General features: G+C 38.5%; 1 protein-coding gene across 2 annotated transcripts in view; it reads left to right on the forward strand.

Annotated features, from left to right (window-relative positions):
* Positions 1–16,274, forward strand: part of SLC15A2 (solute carrier family 15 member 2) — a 44,551-nt gene extending 28,277 nt beyond the window's left edge. For both annotated transcript variants that reach the window (XM_068981263.1, XM_068981272.1), the window contains 8 exons: positions 319–453; positions 1,424–1,588; positions 1,740–1,786; positions 3,422–3,532; positions 4,203–4,299; positions 12,782–12,928; positions 13,731–13,835; positions 14,166–16,274. In XM_068981263.1, the coding sequence (XP_068837364.1) occupies positions 319–453; positions 1,424–1,588; positions 1,740–1,786; positions 3,422–3,532; positions 4,203–4,299; positions 12,782–12,928; positions 13,731–13,835; positions 14,166–14,342 (984 nt within the window). In that variant the 3' untranslated portion in view covers positions 14,343–16,274. The remainder of the gene's footprint in view (positions 1–318; positions 454–1,423; positions 1,589–1,739; positions 1,787–3,421; positions 3,533–4,202; positions 4,300–12,781; positions 12,929–13,730; positions 13,836–14,165) is intronic.
* Positions 16,275–22,204: the final 5,930 nt, after the last annotated feature.

A 22,204-nucleotide genomic window follows, 5' to 3' on the forward strand; every position in this document is an offset into this window, starting at 1 on the left:
CACTGACTCAATGGACATGAGTTTGAGCAAACTCTGGGAGTTGGTGATGGACAGGGAAACTGGTGTGCTACAGTTCATGGGGTCACAAAGAGTCGGACATGACTGAGCAACTGAACTGCTCTGATCAGTGCTTACTACAGTGAGGTGGAAATTCCCACTCCAAACTGCCTTCAGAGTTTTCAAAGCCAAATGCTCTTTAGAAGTAGAAAACTGTGTCCTCTTGACTAGATAAACTTGGCTATCAAGATAGCACTGCAGTATATGATCTCATTGTATCTCACAGGTGATTTGTTGGTAACATGTGTTCTCTGTCCTAAGGAAATGGCCCCATACCAGCCAGATTCCCAAGAGATTTTCCTACAAGTCTTAAATCTGGCAGATGATGAGGTGAAGATAACAGTGCTCGGCGATGAAAATAATACTCTGTTGGCAGAGTCCATCAAATCTTTTCAGGTGACATATGGACTTCAGTGAGTTAGAAACACATTCAGATTATTTGGCAAGACAGCACCGTAACACAGTGGTTTGTAGCATGCATTTGTTGAGTCGAAGTGCCCCAATCCAATTCCTGATTCTGTCACTCTGTAGTTATAAGACCTTGAACAAGTTATTTGTATCTTTAAGCCTCAGTTTTACCATCTGTAAAATGGCAGTAATTTTTATGTCATAAGTTGTGGTAAGGATAAATATTATATGTAAAGTGCTTAGCATAATGTCTGAGACATTGTAAGTTCTCAATAGGTGGTAATTTGTTTTAGTATTTCAAACTGCTTCCTACACACACCTTGTGGAAGACTTTGGCTTGCATATTTTCACTTCTATATTATACATATTCTGAAATATTCATTTAAAAATACTTTAATAAAATATACATTTATTATTGAAAATTAGGGAATGTGTCAACAGATATAAAATCCACCTATAAGTCTATCATACAGAGATTATAGATAGCAGTTTTGTATAAATGAATAAACAAATTTTTAAAAAGTATTGAAACACTGTATGCTGTATTGACTTTGAATTTTTCTTAAGATAAACTGCATCAAAAGCATTTTCCTGTGTCCTTAGATAAAAGCATTTTCCTGTGTCCTTTGAGTATGTGGTATTAATGGGTACATAATACTCCATTCTGTGGAAATATCTTAGTTTAGTAAAATATTTCCTTATCGGTATTTTAATTATTATAAGTAATCTTATAATGAACATCCTTACTCATAAATCTTTATTCATGCCTATAATTCATCCTATGGTATATTACCAGAAATGGTATTATGAAGTTAAAGAGTAATGTTGAAAATATCTGATGAGGTCAACTGCCCTGGTTTACTATGAGATTGCATTGTTCAAGGTGGGGGTTTTACTATGAGATTGCAGTGTTCAAGGTGGGGTAGAAGGTGAATGTAACAGGCTCTTCATTCTGCAGAATATGCCACACTATTCCAAACTCCACTTGAAGACAAAAAGCCAGAATTTCCACTTCCAATTGAAATATCACAATGTGTCTGTCTTCACTAAGCATTCTGTGGAGGAGAAAACATGGTACACCCTGATCATTCGAGAAGATGGGGAAAGTATTTCTAGCATGATGGTAAGTGAGGAATGGCCTAATTTCCAAATTATCTTAGAGTATGATGACTGGCTCATCAATATCTTACCAATGATATATCTGATGATCAAATGTTATGATTATCTCTTCCTTCTAGTCACTGGTAACTGATTTTTACTTCCCTCTATTGTAGGTGAAGGATGAAGAAAACAAAACAACCAATGGGATGATAGCCATGAGGTTTGGATGTCAAGGAGACCCAGGCCTCTCTGTTCTCTTGAATCTGGGGTCTCTTCTAAGCTGCGGGGCTTCAGAAGAGACCCCATATTCTTCATTCTGCAGAATATGCCACACTATTCTAGATGCCACTTGAAGACAAAAAAACAGAATTTCCACTTCCAATTGAAATAACACAATGTGTCTGTCTGCAGAACTTCACATTCTGATTGTCTTGTACTAGGATGCTTTTTCCTAGAATGTCAGGAGGATTGGTGTCAAGGCATTTCCCCAGGGAACTGAGAGGCACAGATTCAAAACCAAGTCTTTTGGCTTGCTTTCTCAATAGTAATCAAAAATGACCCTGTGTCTATGTACGCCCCTCTGTGCTCTGTCACATGGATTGCTTCTACTGAATTTTATGCACTTATCTTGCTCCTAAGAAAAAAATTAAGTACTTCCTGTCTGTGATCTTCAGAGAGAAATTTAGAAGTAAATATTTCTCCCTTCACTACTGGAAGTTGAATATCTTTTATAGTTACTATGTTTTTAAAGTAAAATTTAAAATGAACCTATAGAGGCATCATGGTTTAGTAAAGGTAACATACTTGGGGTCAAAACACTTGGTTTTGAATCTAGATAAGCTTGAAGGTCTTGTTAGATACCCTGGGACAGTTACAAAGATGAAGCCCTGAAGAGGTCACTTGCTCACAGGGGCAGGAATCTGACATGAAATAGACAGATGCATGTGCCTATGGCCATCAAGATTAGATGGTTGCTATAGAGAATAGCATTTTAGAGGAGAACTTTTAATGAAAAATTTGAATTTCACTGAAGGCTGGAACAGTCATAATAATCTGCCTTTGCATGATTTTCAGAAAAATTAAACAGATCAAAATATGTCTTCCCTGGGTCAGAGAGCAGTGGAAACCTCCAGTAAGGATGAAAGGGAGCAATTTCTAGGTTAGTGCAGGATGACCAAAAATCCAGGAATCAACATCAACAGTTTTAGAGGGAATTGCCCTTCTAATCCCATGAGCCAGGGACTAACACAAATGCTACCAAAAATTGAAACAGAGGGAACAATTTAGGCTCAGGTTCAAAAGACTAAAAAGATGGTTCTGGAAGAGTTCAAGTTTGTCTGAAGACCCAAACAATGATAGCTTAACCTACTGTGGGTTGGGAGTCTGAGTTTTATATAAATTAAATCAGACTTCATTTATAAAATAAAATATCAGTTTTATATAAATACTAATATGTATTTATATATACATAATTATTTTCCTTTTTGAGCTTCAAGTGATGAATTCCATCATTAGAAAACAGAAAGAAATAAGGTGCACCTAAGCTGGGTTACTGAGGAGGCTCAAACTGCCATGAGTGATCATGACGGTATCATCCCAGTTGAGATCAAGTGATGATGTGGCAGACAAAAAGCTAATACCTGAGGAAAGAAAAAGATAGGGACAGCTAAGATTACTAATTACTTATGTGTGAGTTCCTTTATTCATTCAGTTAACAATATATATCATGTACCTTTTATGTGCCAGCCTCTGTTCTAGGCACTAGGCATATAGCAATAAACAAAACAGAAAAGGCCCCTGCCCATTTATCAGGTGGGAGAGTTTGTCTGATCTCTAACAGTGTCTCTACTCTTAGGTTTGTTAACACATTGCATGAAGAGGTCAATGTCTCCCTGGGTACAGATGCATCCCTCATTGTTGCTGAAGACTATGGTGTGTCTGCTTACAGAACTGTGCAAAGAGGAGAGTAAGAGCACTACCCTGTGGACATTTTACTTTTATCAACAACTGATTTTTAAATACTTTGTTTGTGTAATAGGTGGGCAGATTAGGTTTAGAAGTTACACCTAATTATATACCTAATATATCTCAGCTAATTGTAAATATACACAGACTCCTCTTTTGCAACTTTTGACTCCTTTCCTCAGTCTCATTTTCTGCAGAGACATATTGAGACCATGCTTGTTGTGAAGGCCGTCTCCTGGAGGTTTGCCAGTTTATTATTGGCTCCCATTCCTACCCTTTTGAAACTCCTATTAACACCTTGTTACTTTGAGCTTATCCTTTCAGATTCAGTTTTAAGCTGTTCTACTAGTTCATAAGGTTCAGAAGAGAAAAATTCATAAGATTTAGATGAGAAGACTTAGTCTGAAGTACACAACAGAAGGCAATTTGTACCTTCTGCATTCAGGTTTAAGGTTAAAAAAAAAAATACCCAACAGGCAATGAAATCTCAGATCAGGTGTGGAAAAAACCTTGCAAGAAAATAATTTACTCTAAGACTCCTCAAAGAGAAAATGGTAGCTTTGCTGATTGATTCACCATCAGTAGAGAGATGAAATCACTCTTTCCACCAGAGATGGAAGTGCTTTTCTAAATTGTAATGTTCATTCTAACCTAAATTTGTCCTGTTGCAGATATCCTACAGTGCATTGTAGAACAAAGAATGAGGATTTTTCGCTGAATTTGGGCCTACTAGACTTTGGTGCAGTTTATCTGTTTGTTATTACTAATGTAAGTAGCCCATGGCTATCCTCAGTCTTTCCTTCCATATATCTGTATCTATATAACTATATCATATCTAAACATATATAATCTATGTCTATATGTATCTATCTATATATATGTATCTATATATATATCCTGGATCCAAAGAAGACTCTGTGGCAAAACGGTATCACATACTTATCTCTAGTGTAAGGTGATAGCTTCTATAGTGACTTTAGAAAAGCTACTAAGGTCTCCAGAGAGGACTTAAAATAGATAACATTGGCAGGAGGCACAGGATCTTGGGGAATGGTAGACATAACTTGTCTTGAGTCACTGCTATGAGGTGACATGGTCTGCTCCAGTCTCATTATGGCACCAAGAGAACTAAAATTATTTTGGTCTTCTTGACTGACTCCACATGTGGTTCTCCTAGCTCCTTGGAAATTGATCTGCTAGTATATCACAGTCTGAAATACCAAGACTTGCAGCAAATGTCAATCTTTACACAAAGTTTGGGGGATCAACTAACTGTGGCCCATCAAAAGCAGTTGTTCAGCCATCAGGGTTTTAGACCGCTGATGTTAATTTTGATTCTAATTTTATTCCATTACTTTTGACATTGTATTAAATATAAAAAGTAGATAGTGAATAAGAAAAATATGGAATACTTCTAGAAGATGATGAGAATAATCTGTAACATTTTATTTATTGTAATTTAATTAGCATGACATTTTTGGTATGCCATTTTTTATTATAGCCTTATTGAGATATAATTAATATACCATACAATTCACCCACTTCAAGTATATAATGGTTTAAAATGTATTAACATATTCAATATGCATTGTATGTTCAATACATATGTAGAATATATTTTCAAGAATATATATTCAGTAGTGTTTAAAAAATTCAGAGTTGTGTAACTTTAGAACATTTTCCTTGTTCCAAAAAGAAGCCCCATACTCAGCAGCAGTTACTCACCATTTCCTCCCAAACCCCTTATGCCTAGACAATTACATGTTTACTTTCTTTCTTTATACACTGACCTATTTTGGACATTTAGTATAAATAGAATGATATACTATGTGATCTTTTGTGTCTGGATTCTTTCATTTAGCTTATTTTTAAGGTTCATTCATACTGTAGTATATAACAGTTCAGTTCAGTCGCTCAGCTGTGTCCAACTCTTTCCAATCCCATGAACTGCAGCTCGCCAGGCCTCCCTGTCCATCACCAACTCCCAGAGCCTACCCAAACTGATGTCCTTTGAGTTGGTGATGCCATCCAACCATCTCATCCTTTTTCGTACCCTTCTCCTCCTGCCCTCAATCTTTCCAAGCATCAGGGTCTTTTCAGGGTATATAACAGTACTTCACTTATTTTTATTGCCCAATAATATCCCATTGCATGGAGAAGGCAATGGCAAACCCACTCCAGTACTCTTGCCTGGAAAATCCCATGGACGGAGGAGCCTGGTATGCTGCAGTCCATGGGGTCGCTAGGAGTTGGACACGACTGAGCGACTTCACTTTCACTTTTCACTTTCATGCATTTGAGAAGGAAATGGCAACCCACTCCAGTGTTCTTGCCTGGAGAATCCCAGGGACAGGGGAACCTGGTGGGCTGCCGTCTCTGGGGTCACACAGAGTCGGACACGACTGAAGCGACTTAGCAGCAGCAGAAGCAGCATGGATATAACACATATTGTTTATGTATTCATCAGTATATGGACATTTGGTGTTTTCACCTTTTGACTGATATAAATAATGTTGCTGTGAATATTCATGTACAAGTGTTTGTGTGGGCATATATTTTCATTTCTCTTGGGTATATAACTAGGAGTGGAATTGTTGGGTCACATGGTAATTCTGTGTTTAACCATCTGAGGAACTGCCATGTGCTTAGTCGCTCAGTTGTGTCCGACTCTTTGTGACCATTTGGACTGTAGCCTGCCAGGCTCCTCTGTACATGGGGATTCTCCACACAAGAATACTGGAGGGGGTTGCTATACCCTCCTCCTGGGGAACCTTCCCAACCCAGGGATCAAACCCAGGTTTCCTGCATTGCAGATGGATTCTTTACTATCTGAGCCACCAGGGAAGCCCTTTTGCAAAGTGAATGCACATTTATCATTCCCATGAGTTGAAAGTGGCAATATTCTCACATCTTTGTAGCACTTATTTTTCTGTCTTATTAATTATAGCCATTCTAGTAAGTATGAAATGGTATCTCATTGTGGTTTTGATTTGTATTTTCCTGATGACTAATGATGTTGAGCACCTTTTAATGTACTTATTGGCCATTTGTAATCAGGTTTGGAGAAATGTCTTTTCAGATTCTTTGTGCAATTTCTAATTGAGTTGTCTTTTAATTATTGACTTGTAAGGGCTTTCCAGGTGATGCTAGTGGTAAAGAACCTGCCTGTCAATGCAGGAGACATAAGAGACATAGGTTCCATACCTGGTTGGGGAAGATCCCCTGGAAGAGGGCATGGCAACCCACTCCTGTATTCTTGCCTGGAGAATCATGGACAGAGGATCCTGGCAGTCTACATTCCATAGCGTTCACAAAGAGTTGGACAAGACTGAAGCAACTTAGCATACAAGTATTCTTTATGTATTTTAAATATAAGTCCATTATTAGATATACAATTTGCAAACATTTTCTCCCATTCGTAAAATTGTCTTTTTAACTTTCGTGATGGTGCCCACTGAAGTACAAACACTTTTAATCTATATGATGTTCAGTTTATCAACTTTTTCTTTGGTTGCATATGCTTTAAGTGTTACATCTAAGAAACCATTGCCATATCTAAGCTCTTGAGGATTTATACCTATATTTACCTCTATGTTTTATTGTTTTTACCTCTTACATTTTAGTTCAGTTCAGTCACTCAGTTGTGTCCGACTCTTTGTGACCTGTGACCCCATGAATTGCAGCACGCCAGGCCTCCCTGTCCATCACCAACTCCCGGATTCTACCCAAACTCATGTCCATTGAGTTGGTGATGCCGTCCAACCATCTCATCCTCTGTCATCCCCTTCTCCTCCTGCCCTCAGTCTTTCCCAGCATCAGGGTCTTTTCAAATGAGTCAGCTCTTCGCATTAGGTGGCCAAAGTATTGGAGTTTCAGCTTCAACATCAGTCCTCCCAATGAACACCCCGGACTGATCTCCTTTAGTATGGACTGGTTGGATCTCCTTGCAGTCCAAGGGACTCTCAAGAGTCTTCTCCAACACCGCAGTTCAAAAGCATCAGTTCTTTGGTGCTCAGCTTTCTTTATAGTCCAACTCTCACATCCATACATGACTATTGGAAAAACCATAGCTTGACTAGACAGACCTCTTACATTTAGGACTTCTATATGTAGCTAAGTTGGTAAAGAATCTGCCTGAAATGCAGGAGACCTGGGTTCGATCCCTGGGTTGGGAAGATCCCCTGGAGAAGGAAATGGCAACCCACACCAGTATTCTTGCCTGGAGAATCCCCATGGACAGAGAAGCCTGGCGGGTTATGGTACATGGGACTGCAAAGAGTCAGACATGACTTAGCAACTAAATCACCATTTAGGACTTTAATCTATCTTGAGTTAATTTTTGCATATGGTATGAGCTTGGGGGTTAACTTCATTCTTTCGTATGTGAACATCCAGTTGTCCCAGCACAATCTGTTGAAGATTCTTCTTTTCCCACTAAATGGTCTTGACATTCTTGTCAAAAGTCAACTGACCAAAAATGTGAGGGTTTATTTCTGGAGTCAATTCTATTCCATTTACCTATATATTTATTCTTGTTCCAATACCATAATCTCTTAATTACTGTTACTTTGTAGTCAGTTTAAAAATCAGGACATATGAGTCTTTCAATTTTGCTCATTCTTCCCTTTCAAGACTGGTTTGGCTATTATGGGTTCCCTGAATTTTCATATAATCTTAGGATTAGCTTGGAATCAGCAGCTGGCTGGGATTTTTTATAAAGATTGCATTGAATTTGTGAGGTGATTGTGAGGAGTTTTGCTACCTTAACAATATTGTCTCCTGATCAGTGAACATGAACTGTCTTTCCATTTATCTTAGGTCTTCTTCAAGATGTAAATATTTTCAACAATGCTTTTATACTTTTTAGAATATAGGTTTTACATTTGTTTTGTTATATTTATTCCTAAGTATTTTATTCTTTATTTTGCTGTTACTAATGGAATCATCCAAGTACTGCATTTCGGACTCTTGTTAACCATGATGGCTACTCCACTTCTTCTAAGGGATTCCTGCCCACAATAGTAGGTATAATGGTCATCTGAGTTAAATGCACCCATTCCAGTCCATTTTAGTTCACTGATTCCTAGAATGTCGACGTTCACTCTTGCCATCTCTTGTTTGACCACTTCCAATTTTCCTTGATTCATGGACCTAACATTTCAGGTTCCTATGCAATATTGCTCTTTATAGCATCGGACCTTGCTTCTATCACCAGTCACATCCACAACTGGGTATTGTTTTTGCTTTGGCTCCATCCCTTCATTCTTTCTGGAATTATTTCTCCACTGATCTCCAGTAGCATACTGGGCACCTACTGACCTGGGGAATTCCTCTTTCAGTATCCTATCATTTTGCCTTTTCATACTGTTCATGGGGTTCTCAAGGCAAGAATACTGAAGTGGTTTGCCATTCCCTTCTCCAGTGGACCACAATCTGTCAGACCTCTCCACTATGACCCGCCTGTCCTGGGTGGCCCCACATGGCATGGCTAATAGTTTCATTGATCCATGTGATCAAATTGCCAACATCTGCTGGATCATCGAAAAGCAAGAGAATTCCAGAAAAACATCTATTTCTGCTTTATTGACTATGCCAAAGACTTTGACTGCATGGATCACAATAAACTGTGGAAAATTCTGAAAGAGATGGGAATACCAGACCACCTGACCTGCCTCTTGAGAAACCTATATGCAGGTCAGGAAGCAACAGTTAGAACTGGACATGGAAAAACACACTGGTTCCAAATAGGAAAAGCAGTACGTCAAGGCTGTATATTGTCACCCTGCTTATTTAACTTATACACAGAGTACATCATGAGAAACGCTGGACTGGAAGAAGCACAATCTGGAATCAAGATTGCCGGGAGAAATATCAATCACCTCAGATATGCAGATGACACCACCCTTATGGCAGAAAGTGAAGAGGAACTAAAAAGCCTCTTGATAAAAGTGAAAGAGGAGAGTGAAAAAGCTGGCTTAAAGATCAACATTCAGAAAACTAAGATCATGGCATCTGGTCCCACCACTTCATGGGGAATAGATGGGGAAACAGTGGAAACAGTGTCAGACTTTATTTTTGGGGGCTCCAAAATCACTGCAGATGGTGACTGCAGCCATGAAATTAAAAGACACTTACTCCTTGGAAGAAAAGTTATGACCAACCTAGATAGCATATTGAAAAGCAGAGACATTACTTTGCCAATGAAGGTCCGTCTAGTCAAGGCTATGGTTTTTCCAGTGGTCATGTATGGATGTGAGTTGGACTGTGAAGAAAGCTGAGTGCTAAAGAATTGATGCTTTTGAACTGTGGTGTTGGAGAAGACTCTTGAGAGTCCCTTGGACTGCAAGGAGATCCAACCAGTCCATTCTGAAGATCAGCCCTGGGATTTCTTTGGAAGGACTGATGTTGAAGCTGAAACTCCAATACTTTAGCCACCTCATGCGAAGAGTTGACTCATTGGAAAAGACTCTGATGCTGGGAGGGATTGGGGGCAGGAGGAGAAGGGGACAACAGAGGATGAGATGGTTGGATGGCATCACTGACTCGATGGACATGAGTCTGGGTGAACTCCAAGAGTTGGTGATGGACAGGGAGGTCTGGTGTGCTGAGATTCATGGGGTCGCAAAGAGTCAGACACGACTGAGCGACTGAACTGAACTGAACTGAATGGAATCATTTCCCTAATTTCATTTTTAAATTGCTCATTGGAAATATGTAGAAATACAATTGATACTGATCTTATGTCCCGCAACCTTACTAAACTTGTTTGTTAGTTTTAATAGATTTTTAGTGGATCTCTTGGGACTTTATACATACAAGATCATGTTATCTGCATAAAGAAGCGTTACTTCTTTCTTTCAGTGGATGACTTTTACTTCTTTTTCTTAATGAAGTACTCTTGCTTGAACCACCAATAAAATACTGAATAGAAGTGGTGAGAGTAGACATCCACTTGGGGGAAAGCATTCAGTCTTTTATCACTGAGTACGATAGCTGTGGGGTTTTCACAGGTGTCATTGATTGGGTATCAGGTTAAGTTCCCTTCTATTCCTAGTCTGTTGTGGTTTTTGTTTGTATGTTTTTTACTAGGAAAGTGGGAGGAGGCATTGAATTTTGTCAAATGCTTTTTCTGTGTCTACTGAAAATCCTGTGATTTTCTATTGATATGGTGCATTGACTGATTTTCTGCTGTTAAAGCAACCTAGCTGTATTAGTTTTCTAGGGCCACTGTAACACAGTACCACAGGCTGAATGGCTTAAACAACAGAAATTTATTGTCTTACAGTCATGAAGGCTAGAAGTCCAAGACCAAGGTGTTGGTAAAGTAGGTTCCTTCTGAGAGCTGTGAGAAAGAATCCATTTCATTTCGCTTCCTTTAGTTTTTAGTGGTTTTCTGGCAGTGTTTGGTGTTGCTTGGTATATAGAAGAATCACCCCAGTCTTCACTTTCATCTTCTCATGGAATTCTCCCTGTGTATTTGTCTATGTCCAAATTTCTCTTATGAAGACACCAGTCTTATTAGATTAGGGCCCACCTAAGTGAGCTTATTTTAATTTGACTAATTATATCTGCAACAACTCTATTTCCAAATAAGGTCACATTCTCAGGTGGATAATGGGGGTTTGAATTCAACATATGAGTTTTAGGGGGACACAACTCAACTCATAACACTTGCATTCCTGGTGTTGTTTCATTTTTTCCTTGTTCAGTCTATAGTATAATGCTCAAGTTAGAGGCTATATGTATTGTTTCTGAATGCAAGGATCTAATAAGCATCTAGAGTAGAGATCATAAATTAGAGGTTCTGAGGGCCCAGTTCCTATGTAGTTCGGTTTTGTCTGGTTGCAGTCTTGACAAAAATGATAATAATTATTAATTGACAATATTTAAAATTTAAGCAATTTCACCAAAGAAACTGGATTCCTAACATTTCTTTGTTATTAGATCAGAAAGTTTTGTAACAAGTATTACCATGTCACTTGGCTGGTGCTATAGTGGCTGTACACTTTAGACAGTTTACCATAGTCTGTATCATTCCCATTCAATCTACTTTGTTTACTTAATTATTATATTTGTCTGTGAGTATTTAAGAATGTGACTTTTATTTAAAAGCTCAGGTCATGGTCTTCTCTGAGGCTAAGAAAACCCAAAATATATGCCCAGTATTGTTCACAATATCAACGAAAGCAACACTTCCCTTACTACATTTTGAATGCAGTGACTCTGACTCTTATGAAGACATCAGTCATATTAGATTAGGGCCCACCCCAATGATTTAATTATAACTTGACTAATTATATCTGCAACAACTCTATTTCCAAATAAGGAAGTCAAATCAAAATCATTTCAACATCAAGAACTTTTTATTTCAGGAGTTTTGAACTTGATATTTTATCTCTATTTTAATCTCATGATATATCCATGTATTACATCTACTATTTTAATAACACCTGCTACCTAATAACTTGGTTTTACTCCTATAAAAATATATAATTTCAAAAATTTCATTACAATTATTGTACAGTAAAAACCAAATACAGCTGAGAACTTGCATATAGTAAAAGTAGTTTTAGGGAAAAAAAGACTGTATAATCATGTATATTTGGTAACATTAAAAACAAAAAATTGGCCCTGAAAAGATTCTTTTTGACCAAAATTTTATAGGAATATAGCATCTTTTTGACAAAATTTTTATGTGTAAGTTTGAGTTTAAAAATAATGGCCAGAAAATAGGAGACAAAACAGCAGGTGGTATTTGATAAAGGTATTTACAAATTGATCAGGAAAATCTTTAATGTAAGGGTTACCAAGAAATAATTTATTCTAATAAAGTAATTTTATAAGATATTTAAATGGAAAATGTTAGAAATATTTTAATTGTAGTTTTTAAAGTACATGCTTTTCTGATAATTGTTCATATATCAGATGCCATTTTACATTTAAAATGTTGGCCAGGATCAAAATATGAAGTAGGTCAAAATGTTGGGACTCCAAACTACAATATTAAAATAGTCTACCATTTAAGGGCTCTGCAATAATGGTATCTGATTAACTGAAGCCAGCCAAGTGAGTGCAGTGTTACCAAAAGGAATTTCAAAAACCTGAAATTGTGTAGAAAATGCTCAATCTCTTCATGGTACAACAAGAATGACAATACAGTCAGGAGATGGATGTAAGATCATAAATGCAATAGGCCAGTAATACTTACTTGAGACTCCTAACAAGCCCATTTCTTGTTTCCCTCACTAAGAGAACCAATCAGGGTCCTCAGGCCTGGAAGATGGAATACATCCCAGCCAACAAAATGTCCATCGCATGGCAGCTACCACAATATGCTCTTGTTACAGCTGGGGAGGTCATGTTCTCTGTCACAGGACTTGAGTTTTCTTATTCTCAGGTAGGTTTTTGCAAGTGGAGATAGAATTACTGCTCAGAGGATGGAGTTTTAATCCTGACATTGCTTCACTTGGGGCTTCCCTGGTGGCTCAGATGGTAAAGAATCTGCCTATAATGCAGCAGGCCCAGGTTCAGTCCTTGGGTTGGGAAGAACCCCTGGAGAAGGGATTGGCTACTCACTCTAGTATTCTTGCCTGGAGAATTCCATGGACAGAGGAGCCTGGCAGGATACAGTCACTGGGGTCACAAAGAGTTGGACACAACTGAGCAACCAACACTTTGACTGCCTTAATTAGATATGTGACCATGGCCAAGACCTCTATAGTTTTTGGCTTTAGATTTTTTATGACCCTGAACAGAGTATCAGCTTGACTCCCAGGAACATGGCAGGCTGGATCCCTATGCTGTTTGGGATCCAGAAGAGGATACTAAAATATCAAGAATAAGGACTGTGGAATCAAACTGCCCAAGTTCAAATTTTGGCTGAACATCTATTATGTAACCTTCAGCAAGTGAATTATCATCTCTCTGATGCTATTTTTGTGTAAAATAAGAATAGTAATAGAAATTATCCCTTAGGGTTGTAATGAAGATTATATGATACAATGAATTAAAATATTCAGTTAAGAGCTCCATCTTGTTACTATGAACATTATTACCATTCCGTGAACTGATGTGATAGCTGAACTTGTGGGGGAAGTTCAAATCTTGAAGTTGGGGTGGGAGAAGTTTTATGGGTAGATGCATGGGATAGGAGGGTGGTATAGGGAGTTTCTTTACTCACAGATTTGTGTCTTCTCTAGGCTCCCTCTAGCATGAAGTCTGTACTCCAGGCGGCCTGGTTGTTGACAGTTGCAGTTGGGAATATCATTGTGCTTATTGTGGCACAGTTCAGTGGCCTGGCTCAGGTATGTACCTAAAAGAAACAGGAGCACGTTCTACCCAAGGATTTCCCTCCATCTTCTGCTGCTGCCCTTCCCCGACCCCTCTGTCTCCCACTCAACCCTCTGACCTGAGATGAATTAGACACAGATTTTTCCAGGAAAATAGACATGTAAGTTGCAATAATGGCCACATAGGTCCATGTGAGTCAAGGACAGTGAGCTGTGTCTTCTCCTACCAAAGCTCTTCCTAAACTGGTGACCCTGTATCAATATGCTCTCCATTCCTCATCCTATAAAGATCCCTTTAGTTTCAGGTTCTCTATATTTTTCTCTTGTATATATTTCTTCCTACAGTGGGCTGAATTCATTTTGTTTTCCTGCCTCTTGCTGGTGGTCTGCCTGATCTTCTCCATCATGGGCTACTACTATGTTCCTTTAAAGCCAGGGGATGTTCAGGGATCAGCTGATAAGCAGACCCCCCAAATCCAAGGGAACATGATCAACCTGGAAACCAAGAAGACAAAGGTCTAATGGCTCCCTGGACTCTGACCAGATCCCAGTTCCTGATTCTGGTCTTGGCCATCACCATCTTCAAGAATTTTTAACTCCAGTTTGGTTAGAAGAGAAATAGCATCATATCCGAGTTGATTGCCTCTACTTTTCTTCCATGATAGAGGCAGCTCCAGGACTAGGTTTTTCAGTGCATTACAGGAAGGCCCCTGAAACTCTATGTCTTCCCATCTGTCAGTGAACTCAGTAAACAGTGCGTAGCGTTGCTGAATCTGACCTGCTGTCTCCAAAAACACAAATGTATAATTGAGATTGGTCTCTGTGGTTATCAAAGTTATGTAGGAATTCTTTATCTGCTATTTAGAACTGATTGTCCCACTCTCTGAAGTGCTGATTCAGGGGCAAAATTGCAGAATTAACAGAGAAATGGCATTTTAATCTTTTTCATTAGCAGTGTAATTGTACTGTTTACAAGGACTTCAAGAATTGGTATGTCTGGTGTGATCTGGTCCAGGACCTGCTTTGTCAGCTATCTAGGTCTGATAAGACCTTAGTAAATTTTTCAGTACAGATAGTAGGAGAAAAATTAAATTTTACTAACAAATAGGAGATACATCTTTCTGATAATTAGTCTTTTATCTACTAACCCAAATACCCTTTCTCAGTACTAATACATCCTTGGAAACCAAATTAAAGAGAATAAACATGGTTCTGGAAAACAGAACAAGTATAAACTGTGGAAGTTCTAATGAGCCAGTCTACTTATGTACACTCTTTGTAGGGACTACATTGTTTCAGCCCTAGATCATACCCTTCTGTGGACAACTGTATAGTAGACACTAATTATAACTTTCCAACTCTGTCTTTTCAGTGTTGTTAGGCAAGGTTTTTCTTATTATCACATTGTCTTGCTTATTGCAACATGTATTTAATGACAACAGTATTTGGCTCAGCTGGTAAAGAATCTGCCTGCAATGTGGGAGACCTGGGTTCAATCCCTGGAAGATCCCCTTGAGAAGGTAAAGACTACCCACTCCAGTATTCTGGCCTGGAGAATTCCATGAACTGTACAGTCCATGGGGTCACAAAGAGTCGGACACAACTGAGCGACTTTCACTTTCACTTCCATTTTATTAGTACTTCCTTTGGCCTCAAAGCAGTGGATCTGTTTTGATAACTTTTACTGTTTTGACAAATTTTAAATGACTTGTTTATTTTTTTTAAGTTATCTTAATACTCTATGTTTGAGCTTCTAAAATGGCAGTGCTCAATGAAGGGCATGGTCGCATATCAGGATTCTAACAAAATCTGGAGGTTAGAGTGGTAGAACATGACAGGGTTTTGTTTGTTGCTGTGTTGGTGAAAAAAGCTGAGAAATATTACCTTACACACAATGAATGACTCTGGACAGACATGGGAGTATCATGACTCTACTGTGTATTGCTGGGGGAAAAGTTCAAACATTTCCATTGGTTTTGCTCCATTATTCTCATCTAGAACTGTTTTGAGTCAGTCACACTGTAAACATAACAAAGAAAGTTGCTCCAGTTTCCCAGGCTTTAATACTCTAGTTTCAGTTACTAAGTTTTCAGAAGTACAGAAGTGAAAGCAACACAATCCATTTTCAACAGATACCTTAATGTGAACTTGATTGTTCTTCTTCAGAAGATAATCTGTTCATTTTTGAAGCAGCTTTAATTCCACCTATTCTATGAACTACTGTCTCAAAAGATATTAACAGTGCTCTCTGAATAAAAGTTTCCATGGTTAAATAAATTTTGGAAATGAAGCATATTCTATCCTCTTCTTAAGACTTGCATATTAAAGATTCTGAGAAATGCTTCAGTAAAGACATAAAACACCTCATTTAGCCTCACATGGTATAGTGTTCTGCAGAACACGGACTTGGGAAAAACTGGCAGGCAATTCTTCCTTATGCTGAACTAAAAGCTTTTTCTTTGAAACCCCTTACCATTGGTTCTTTCCTTTATAGCTAACAAGAATAAGCATAAACCCCTCTTTTATGCAGCAGACTTTTTGCTATTTAGGGAGAATTTTCATGTCACCTTCATTAAGTATTCATTAAGCACATGGAAACTTCAGTTCAGTTCAGTTCAGTCGCTCCGTCGTGTCCGACTCTTTGTGACCCCATGAATCGCAGCACGCCAGGCCTCGCTGTCTATCACCAACTCCTGGAGTTCACTCAGACTCACGTCCGTCGAGTCAGTGATGCCATCCAGCCATCTCATCCTGGGTCGTCCCCTTCTCCTCCTGCCCCCAATCCCTCCCAGCATCAGAGTCTTTTCCAATCTGCTGATTTCTGTATAAGTTTTCCTGAATCCTTTTGCTTCCATGGTTTAATTCAATGTAATGGACTTTTTTTTTTTTAACCTGAGAGACATTATATCAGTCATTAAGTATTCATCAAACTGAAGACTTTAAGTTTATTTCATGGCTCTTCATAGAGCCTAGTTCAGTCCTTTCACAACGGTTTTTCCAATTCTGAAAAATATCCTTTGCTTGAAATTCAATGGTAGACAAGAATCCCTCTTAATATGTGTTATCTGAAGCCAAATATGTACAACATTCCAAAGAGGTTGGACCAGAAGAACTAGAACCTGCCTTTTTCCCAACAATACACTTCTGTTTTATGCAGCCTTAGGTAACATTAGATGTTTTAGGCAACTATATTACAATATAGGTTTATATTTTGAACACATGTTGGTTAAAACTCAAAAATTTAGAGTTTTTTAAAATTCATTTTTGAGTTTCACTTATTCCATTCATCTAGGTGTTAGGAAAAAAAAGATGAATAATCTGCTATACCTGTGTGCAAGCTTACCTCACTTATCTTGACTGGCTGTCTTAGAGACTGCATGGGGCCTGAGGAAGTCATGAGTATTGAAGAAGAGCAATATGGGCAGTACAACAGGACTTGAGTAAGTCAGTCAAGTATGAACAGGTAGAGGATGCCGTCCCAGGAAGCTAGGGATCAGATCATGTGGGGCTTTGTGGCCATGGTAAGACATTATGATGGTATTCTAAGTCCCATGTGAAACCATTGGAGGTTCAGAACATGGGAGTGACATAATCTGACTCTATCAGTTCACTGGTTGCTAAGTACAGAATTGTCTATAAGTAGGAAATAGTGGAAACAAAGAGAGTCTAAGTAAAACATGATTGTTATTTGGACAAGGTGGTAGCAGTGGAGGTGGAAAGAAGTGGTTTGACTTGGAATTTATCATTAAGGAAGGACAGACATGAATTGAGTATGGTCTACGTACATGATTTGAAAGAAAGAAATTCTGTCAGATTTGAAGGCTCAAGTAATGAGGATGAATATTGGTGCAATTTTCTGAGACTAGGGAAGACTAGGGTAAAAATTGATTTGGGGTATTAAGTAACCAAGAGTTTTGTGGCATGTTGAACTTCCGATCCCAATAGGGTATCCAACTGGGGCTGGGTATGTAAACTTGAAAGTCATCAGCATATAGATGGTATTTAAAGGCATGCCATGGGAGGAGATAGCCTAAATGTCATAGCGAATGTTATAATAAATGTTATACAGAAGGGCTTCAAGGAGTACTCCTGGAGTTTTACAACGTTAGAGATCTAGAAGAGGAGGATCCAGAAAATTATGAGAATGGGTGATTTATGAAGTAAAAGGAAAACGAGGAGAGTGTGATTTAATTATACATTCTTCATTACAATTAGATAAAACTAAAATGAAAAACGAATTTTTTTTTACCTAAAGGAAGCACATGGAAACTTGGGTTCTACTAATTTCTATGTACCTTTTCCTGAATCCTTTTGCTTCCATGGTTTAATTCAATGTAATGGACCTTTTTTTTTTTTTTTAATTTAACCTGAGAGACATTATATCAGAAGCTATGGGCGAACTAAATGGGAATAGAGTCCTTAATCTTAAGGAGCCTGCAGAAGGAAGAGAAGGCATATACATAAATAGCTATCATTGTAAATAAAAACTAGTGTAATAAATCTCATTTGTTTAGCAATTTACTTTTCATGTGCATTATTTCAGTCCTATTTACTAAAGACAGAATGTCACCTATGCCAAGGAAATTACAAAATGTTACAAAAATTCATAAGGAAAGTTTACTTCTGGCCACAGGAATTGAGGAAGGATTCATGGAACAGATATCGTTTTAGGCTTCACTTTGAAGGTGACTAGAATTTGGACATGGAAGTGAGGGATAAGAGAGCACTCCAGGTAGCAAGATTCCAACACAAGCAGAGGTTAAGAGGCAGGAAAACACAACATTGGGAAAATGATGAGTAGCCTAATTTGTGTGGAGCAGTGTGTGTGCATAGAAGTAGTGGGAGATAAGGCTGTAGAGTACATAATATGTTGGAGTCTTCCACATCCATAAACATTAACACCAATTCTTTGACACCTTTTTAAAGTGCCAAAGATCTCCATTTTATTTTAGCTGGGGTTCAGTCATCCTCAAACTCAACTATATCTTAAAGCTTCCTTTGGTCATCATTTCCTCTCTGTTTACAGAACTTCTGAGTCATTCATTACTGGTGAGTCTGCTGGTGATAGATTTCCTTAGTTTTTCTTCATTTAAGAATGCCTTTATTTGCTCTTCATTCCTGAAGTATATTTTCCCTATATATAGATGTAAGATTAACAGTTTTTTTTTTTCAGCACTTCAAAGATGTTGTACTACTTTATTTTTGGTTTCAGGTTTTAAAAAAATTGCTATCCAGGGTGCAGATGCTGCAGTCATGAGTTTGACCTGCACAGCCTGGGTAGAATCACTTTGCATAACCAACTTAACATGTCAAAAATATCTGCTGTCATTTGAATCATTTTTCCATTATAGACAATGTGTCATTTTCTCTGCAACTGCTTTCAAGATTTGTTTTTTTTCTTTTTCTTTTTTCTGGCTTTTTGAGGTTTGGTTAATGATGTGTCATGGCTTGAATTTTTTCTTTTAGTTTATCCTTTTTATGATTCCCTAATCTTTTTGAATCTGTAGATTAGTGTCTTTTATTGAACTTGAAAATTTTTCATCCTTTGACTATTTCTTTCAATAATTTTTCAGCCCTACTCTCTTTCTCCTCTGTTTCTGGGTCTCTCATGACATAAACGTTATATCTTTTTTTCTTGTCTCATATGCCCCTGAGTCTCTGTTCATTTGCTGTTGTTGACAGGATAGCTAAGATGAATCTGTTTTTCAGTTTACTGATTCTTTACTCTGTCATCTCTAGTCTACTGTTGAGCACATCTAGTGAGTTTTGTGTCATATTACTGTAATTTTCAGTTTCATAATTTCTCTTTTATAGTTTTATTTCTTTGCAGATGGTTTCTACTTTATCATTTGTTTCAAGAATATGTGTAATTGCTAGTTAAAATATTTTTACAACTGCTGTTTTACAGTCATTGTCAGATAATTCCAACATCTGAATCATCTCCTTGTTCAGTTCAGTTCAGTGGCTCAGTCGTGTCCGAGGGACTGAGGTCACTTTTTGTGACCCAATGAACCGCAGCATGCCAGGCCTCCCTGTCCATCACCAACACCCAGAGTCCACCCAAACTCATGTCCATCAAGTCAGTGATGCCATCCAGCCATCTCATCCTCTATCATCCCCTTCTCCTCCTGCCCCCAATCCCTCCCAGCATCAGGGTCTTTTCAAATGAGTCAGCTCTTCGCATCAGAGTTTCAGCTTCAACATCAGTCCTTCCAATGAACACCCAGGACTGATCTCCTTTAGGAGGGACTGGTTGGATCTCCTTGCAGTCCAAGGGACTCTCAAGAGTCTTCTCCAACAACACAGTTCAAAAAGCATCAATTCTTTGGTGCTCAGCTTTCTTTACAGTCCAACTCTCACATCCATACATGACCACTGGAAAAACCATAGCCTTGACTAGAACTTTATTGTCTTTAATGTCTCTGTTTTTTAATACGCTATCTAGGTTGGTCAAAACTTTCCTTCCAAGGAGCAAGTGTCTTTTAATTTCATGGCTGCAATCACCATCTGCAGTGATTTTGGAGCCCAGAAAAATAAAGTCAGCCACTGTTTCCATTATTTCCCCATCTATTTGCCATGAAGTGATGGGACCAGATGCCATGATCTTCGTTTTCTGAATGTTGAGCTTTAAGCCAACTTTTTCACTCTCTTCTTTCACTTTCATCAAGAGGCTCTTTAGTTCCTCTTCACTTTCTGCCATAAGGGTGGTGTCATCTGCATATCTGAGGTGATTAATATTTTTCCTGGCAATCTTGATTCCAGCTTGTGCTTCTTCCAGCCCAGTGTTTCCCATAATGTACTCTTCATAGAAGTTAAATAAGCAGAGTGAAAATAAACAGCCTTGACGTACTCCTTTTCCTATTTGGAGCCAGTCTGTTGTTCCATGTCCAGTTCTAACTGTTGCTTCCTGACGTGCATATAGGTTTCTCAAGAGGCAGGTCAGGTGGTCTGGTATTCCCATCTCTTTCAGAATTTTCCACAGTTTATTGTGATCCTTATTGCATTTGCTAATTGTCTTTTCTCATTAAAGTTGTGATTTTCCTGGTTCTTAGGTTGGTGAATTATTTTCAATTCATCTTGTACATTTTTGTTGTTAGACTCTGCATGCTACTTTATCTTTTTCTTTTTTGACAAGAATTCACCTTAAAGGTGTACTGCTCAGGCCAGGTGGGGGGTGGACTTTCGGCTCCCCAATGGTCCTATGACAACCCTGGCTCCTATGATACCAATGAGTACTATCTCATTGCTGCTGGGTTTAAGGTTCAGCTCCCTTCTGGGCCCCATGACAGCAGAGGGGAGACTAGAGTGCCACTAACACCACCCCTTTCACCTCTTGCTACTGGGTGGGTGTTGAACTTCAGTTCTCTGATGAGCTCTACTCAAACTAGGGATGGAAAGATGGTAAGAATGTAGAAAGTGGACAGCCAATATGCCCACTTCATTCTGTCTCTTTGCTGCCTGGTAGAGGAATAAGTTCAGCAAACCTCTGGGCTTTCCAACACAAGGGCAAAAGGGAAAAAAAGTGCTGACTTGTATCAGCTTCAACGACCTCCTTTTGCTGCCTAGCTTATAAGGGGTGGAAGCTCTCAGCTCCTTGCTTGGTTATACTGACACTACCCTAGCAGTAGTGGAATTAGAATACTGCTTGCTACCACTGACCTTGTGAACACATGCTAGTGGGAGAATCAGATTCCAGCATCGGTTCAGGGATCAAAGTTTAACTCCCTACTCAGTCCCATAGACACCATAATGGAGGTGTTTGGCTGCAGTAGGGTTGGTATTGCAAAAAACATTTTTTATTCTGCTCTCTTGGTCTTTTTCTAGTTCCTTCACTGTATGAACACTCATTATGGAGGTCTTTTTTGGCTGCACCATTGGTGGTTCCAGTTTGTAGGTTCTCCAGGACCCTGGCTGAGATATATAGGAAAGAAAAGAAAACCTAGGGATTCCTGTGAGTTTACTTTCTAAAAACTCAAATACAATGTGATTGTCCTTTTTTGACCTTTCCTTTCTTCAACAGTCTATACTAGAGGTCTTAGTAACAGTGAGATTAATGCTTGGCATCTAGGGAGGGTTTATAAGGTCTTGTGCAATTCCTGAGAAATTAGGAGTCCTGTATGGTGGTACATAGATTGTGCTGCAACATGTAGCTTGAGTGGTGGCATGAGTACTCCTTCCTAGGTTATGCCATACTAAAGAAAACCAGAACATTTGCCTTTAACACGTCAGGTTTCTGCATTGCTCTAGTGCCCTTAGAGGTGCCAGGACTTGAAATGGATTTAGTTCTAACTAAAGGTAAATTTCTTATTGCTCTGGTTAGGGAGACAGCTTTGTATTATTACTACAAAAAACATGGACTCAAGATTAGTAAACACTACTTTGAA

This window comes from Capricornis sumatraensis, chromosome 1 (genome assembly GCF_032405125.1).
Source record: "Capricornis sumatraensis isolate serow.1 chromosome 1, serow.2, whole genome shotgun sequence".
Classification (NCBI taxonomy): Eukaryota; Metazoa; Chordata; class Mammalia; order Artiodactyla; family Bovidae; genus Capricornis; species Capricornis sumatraensis.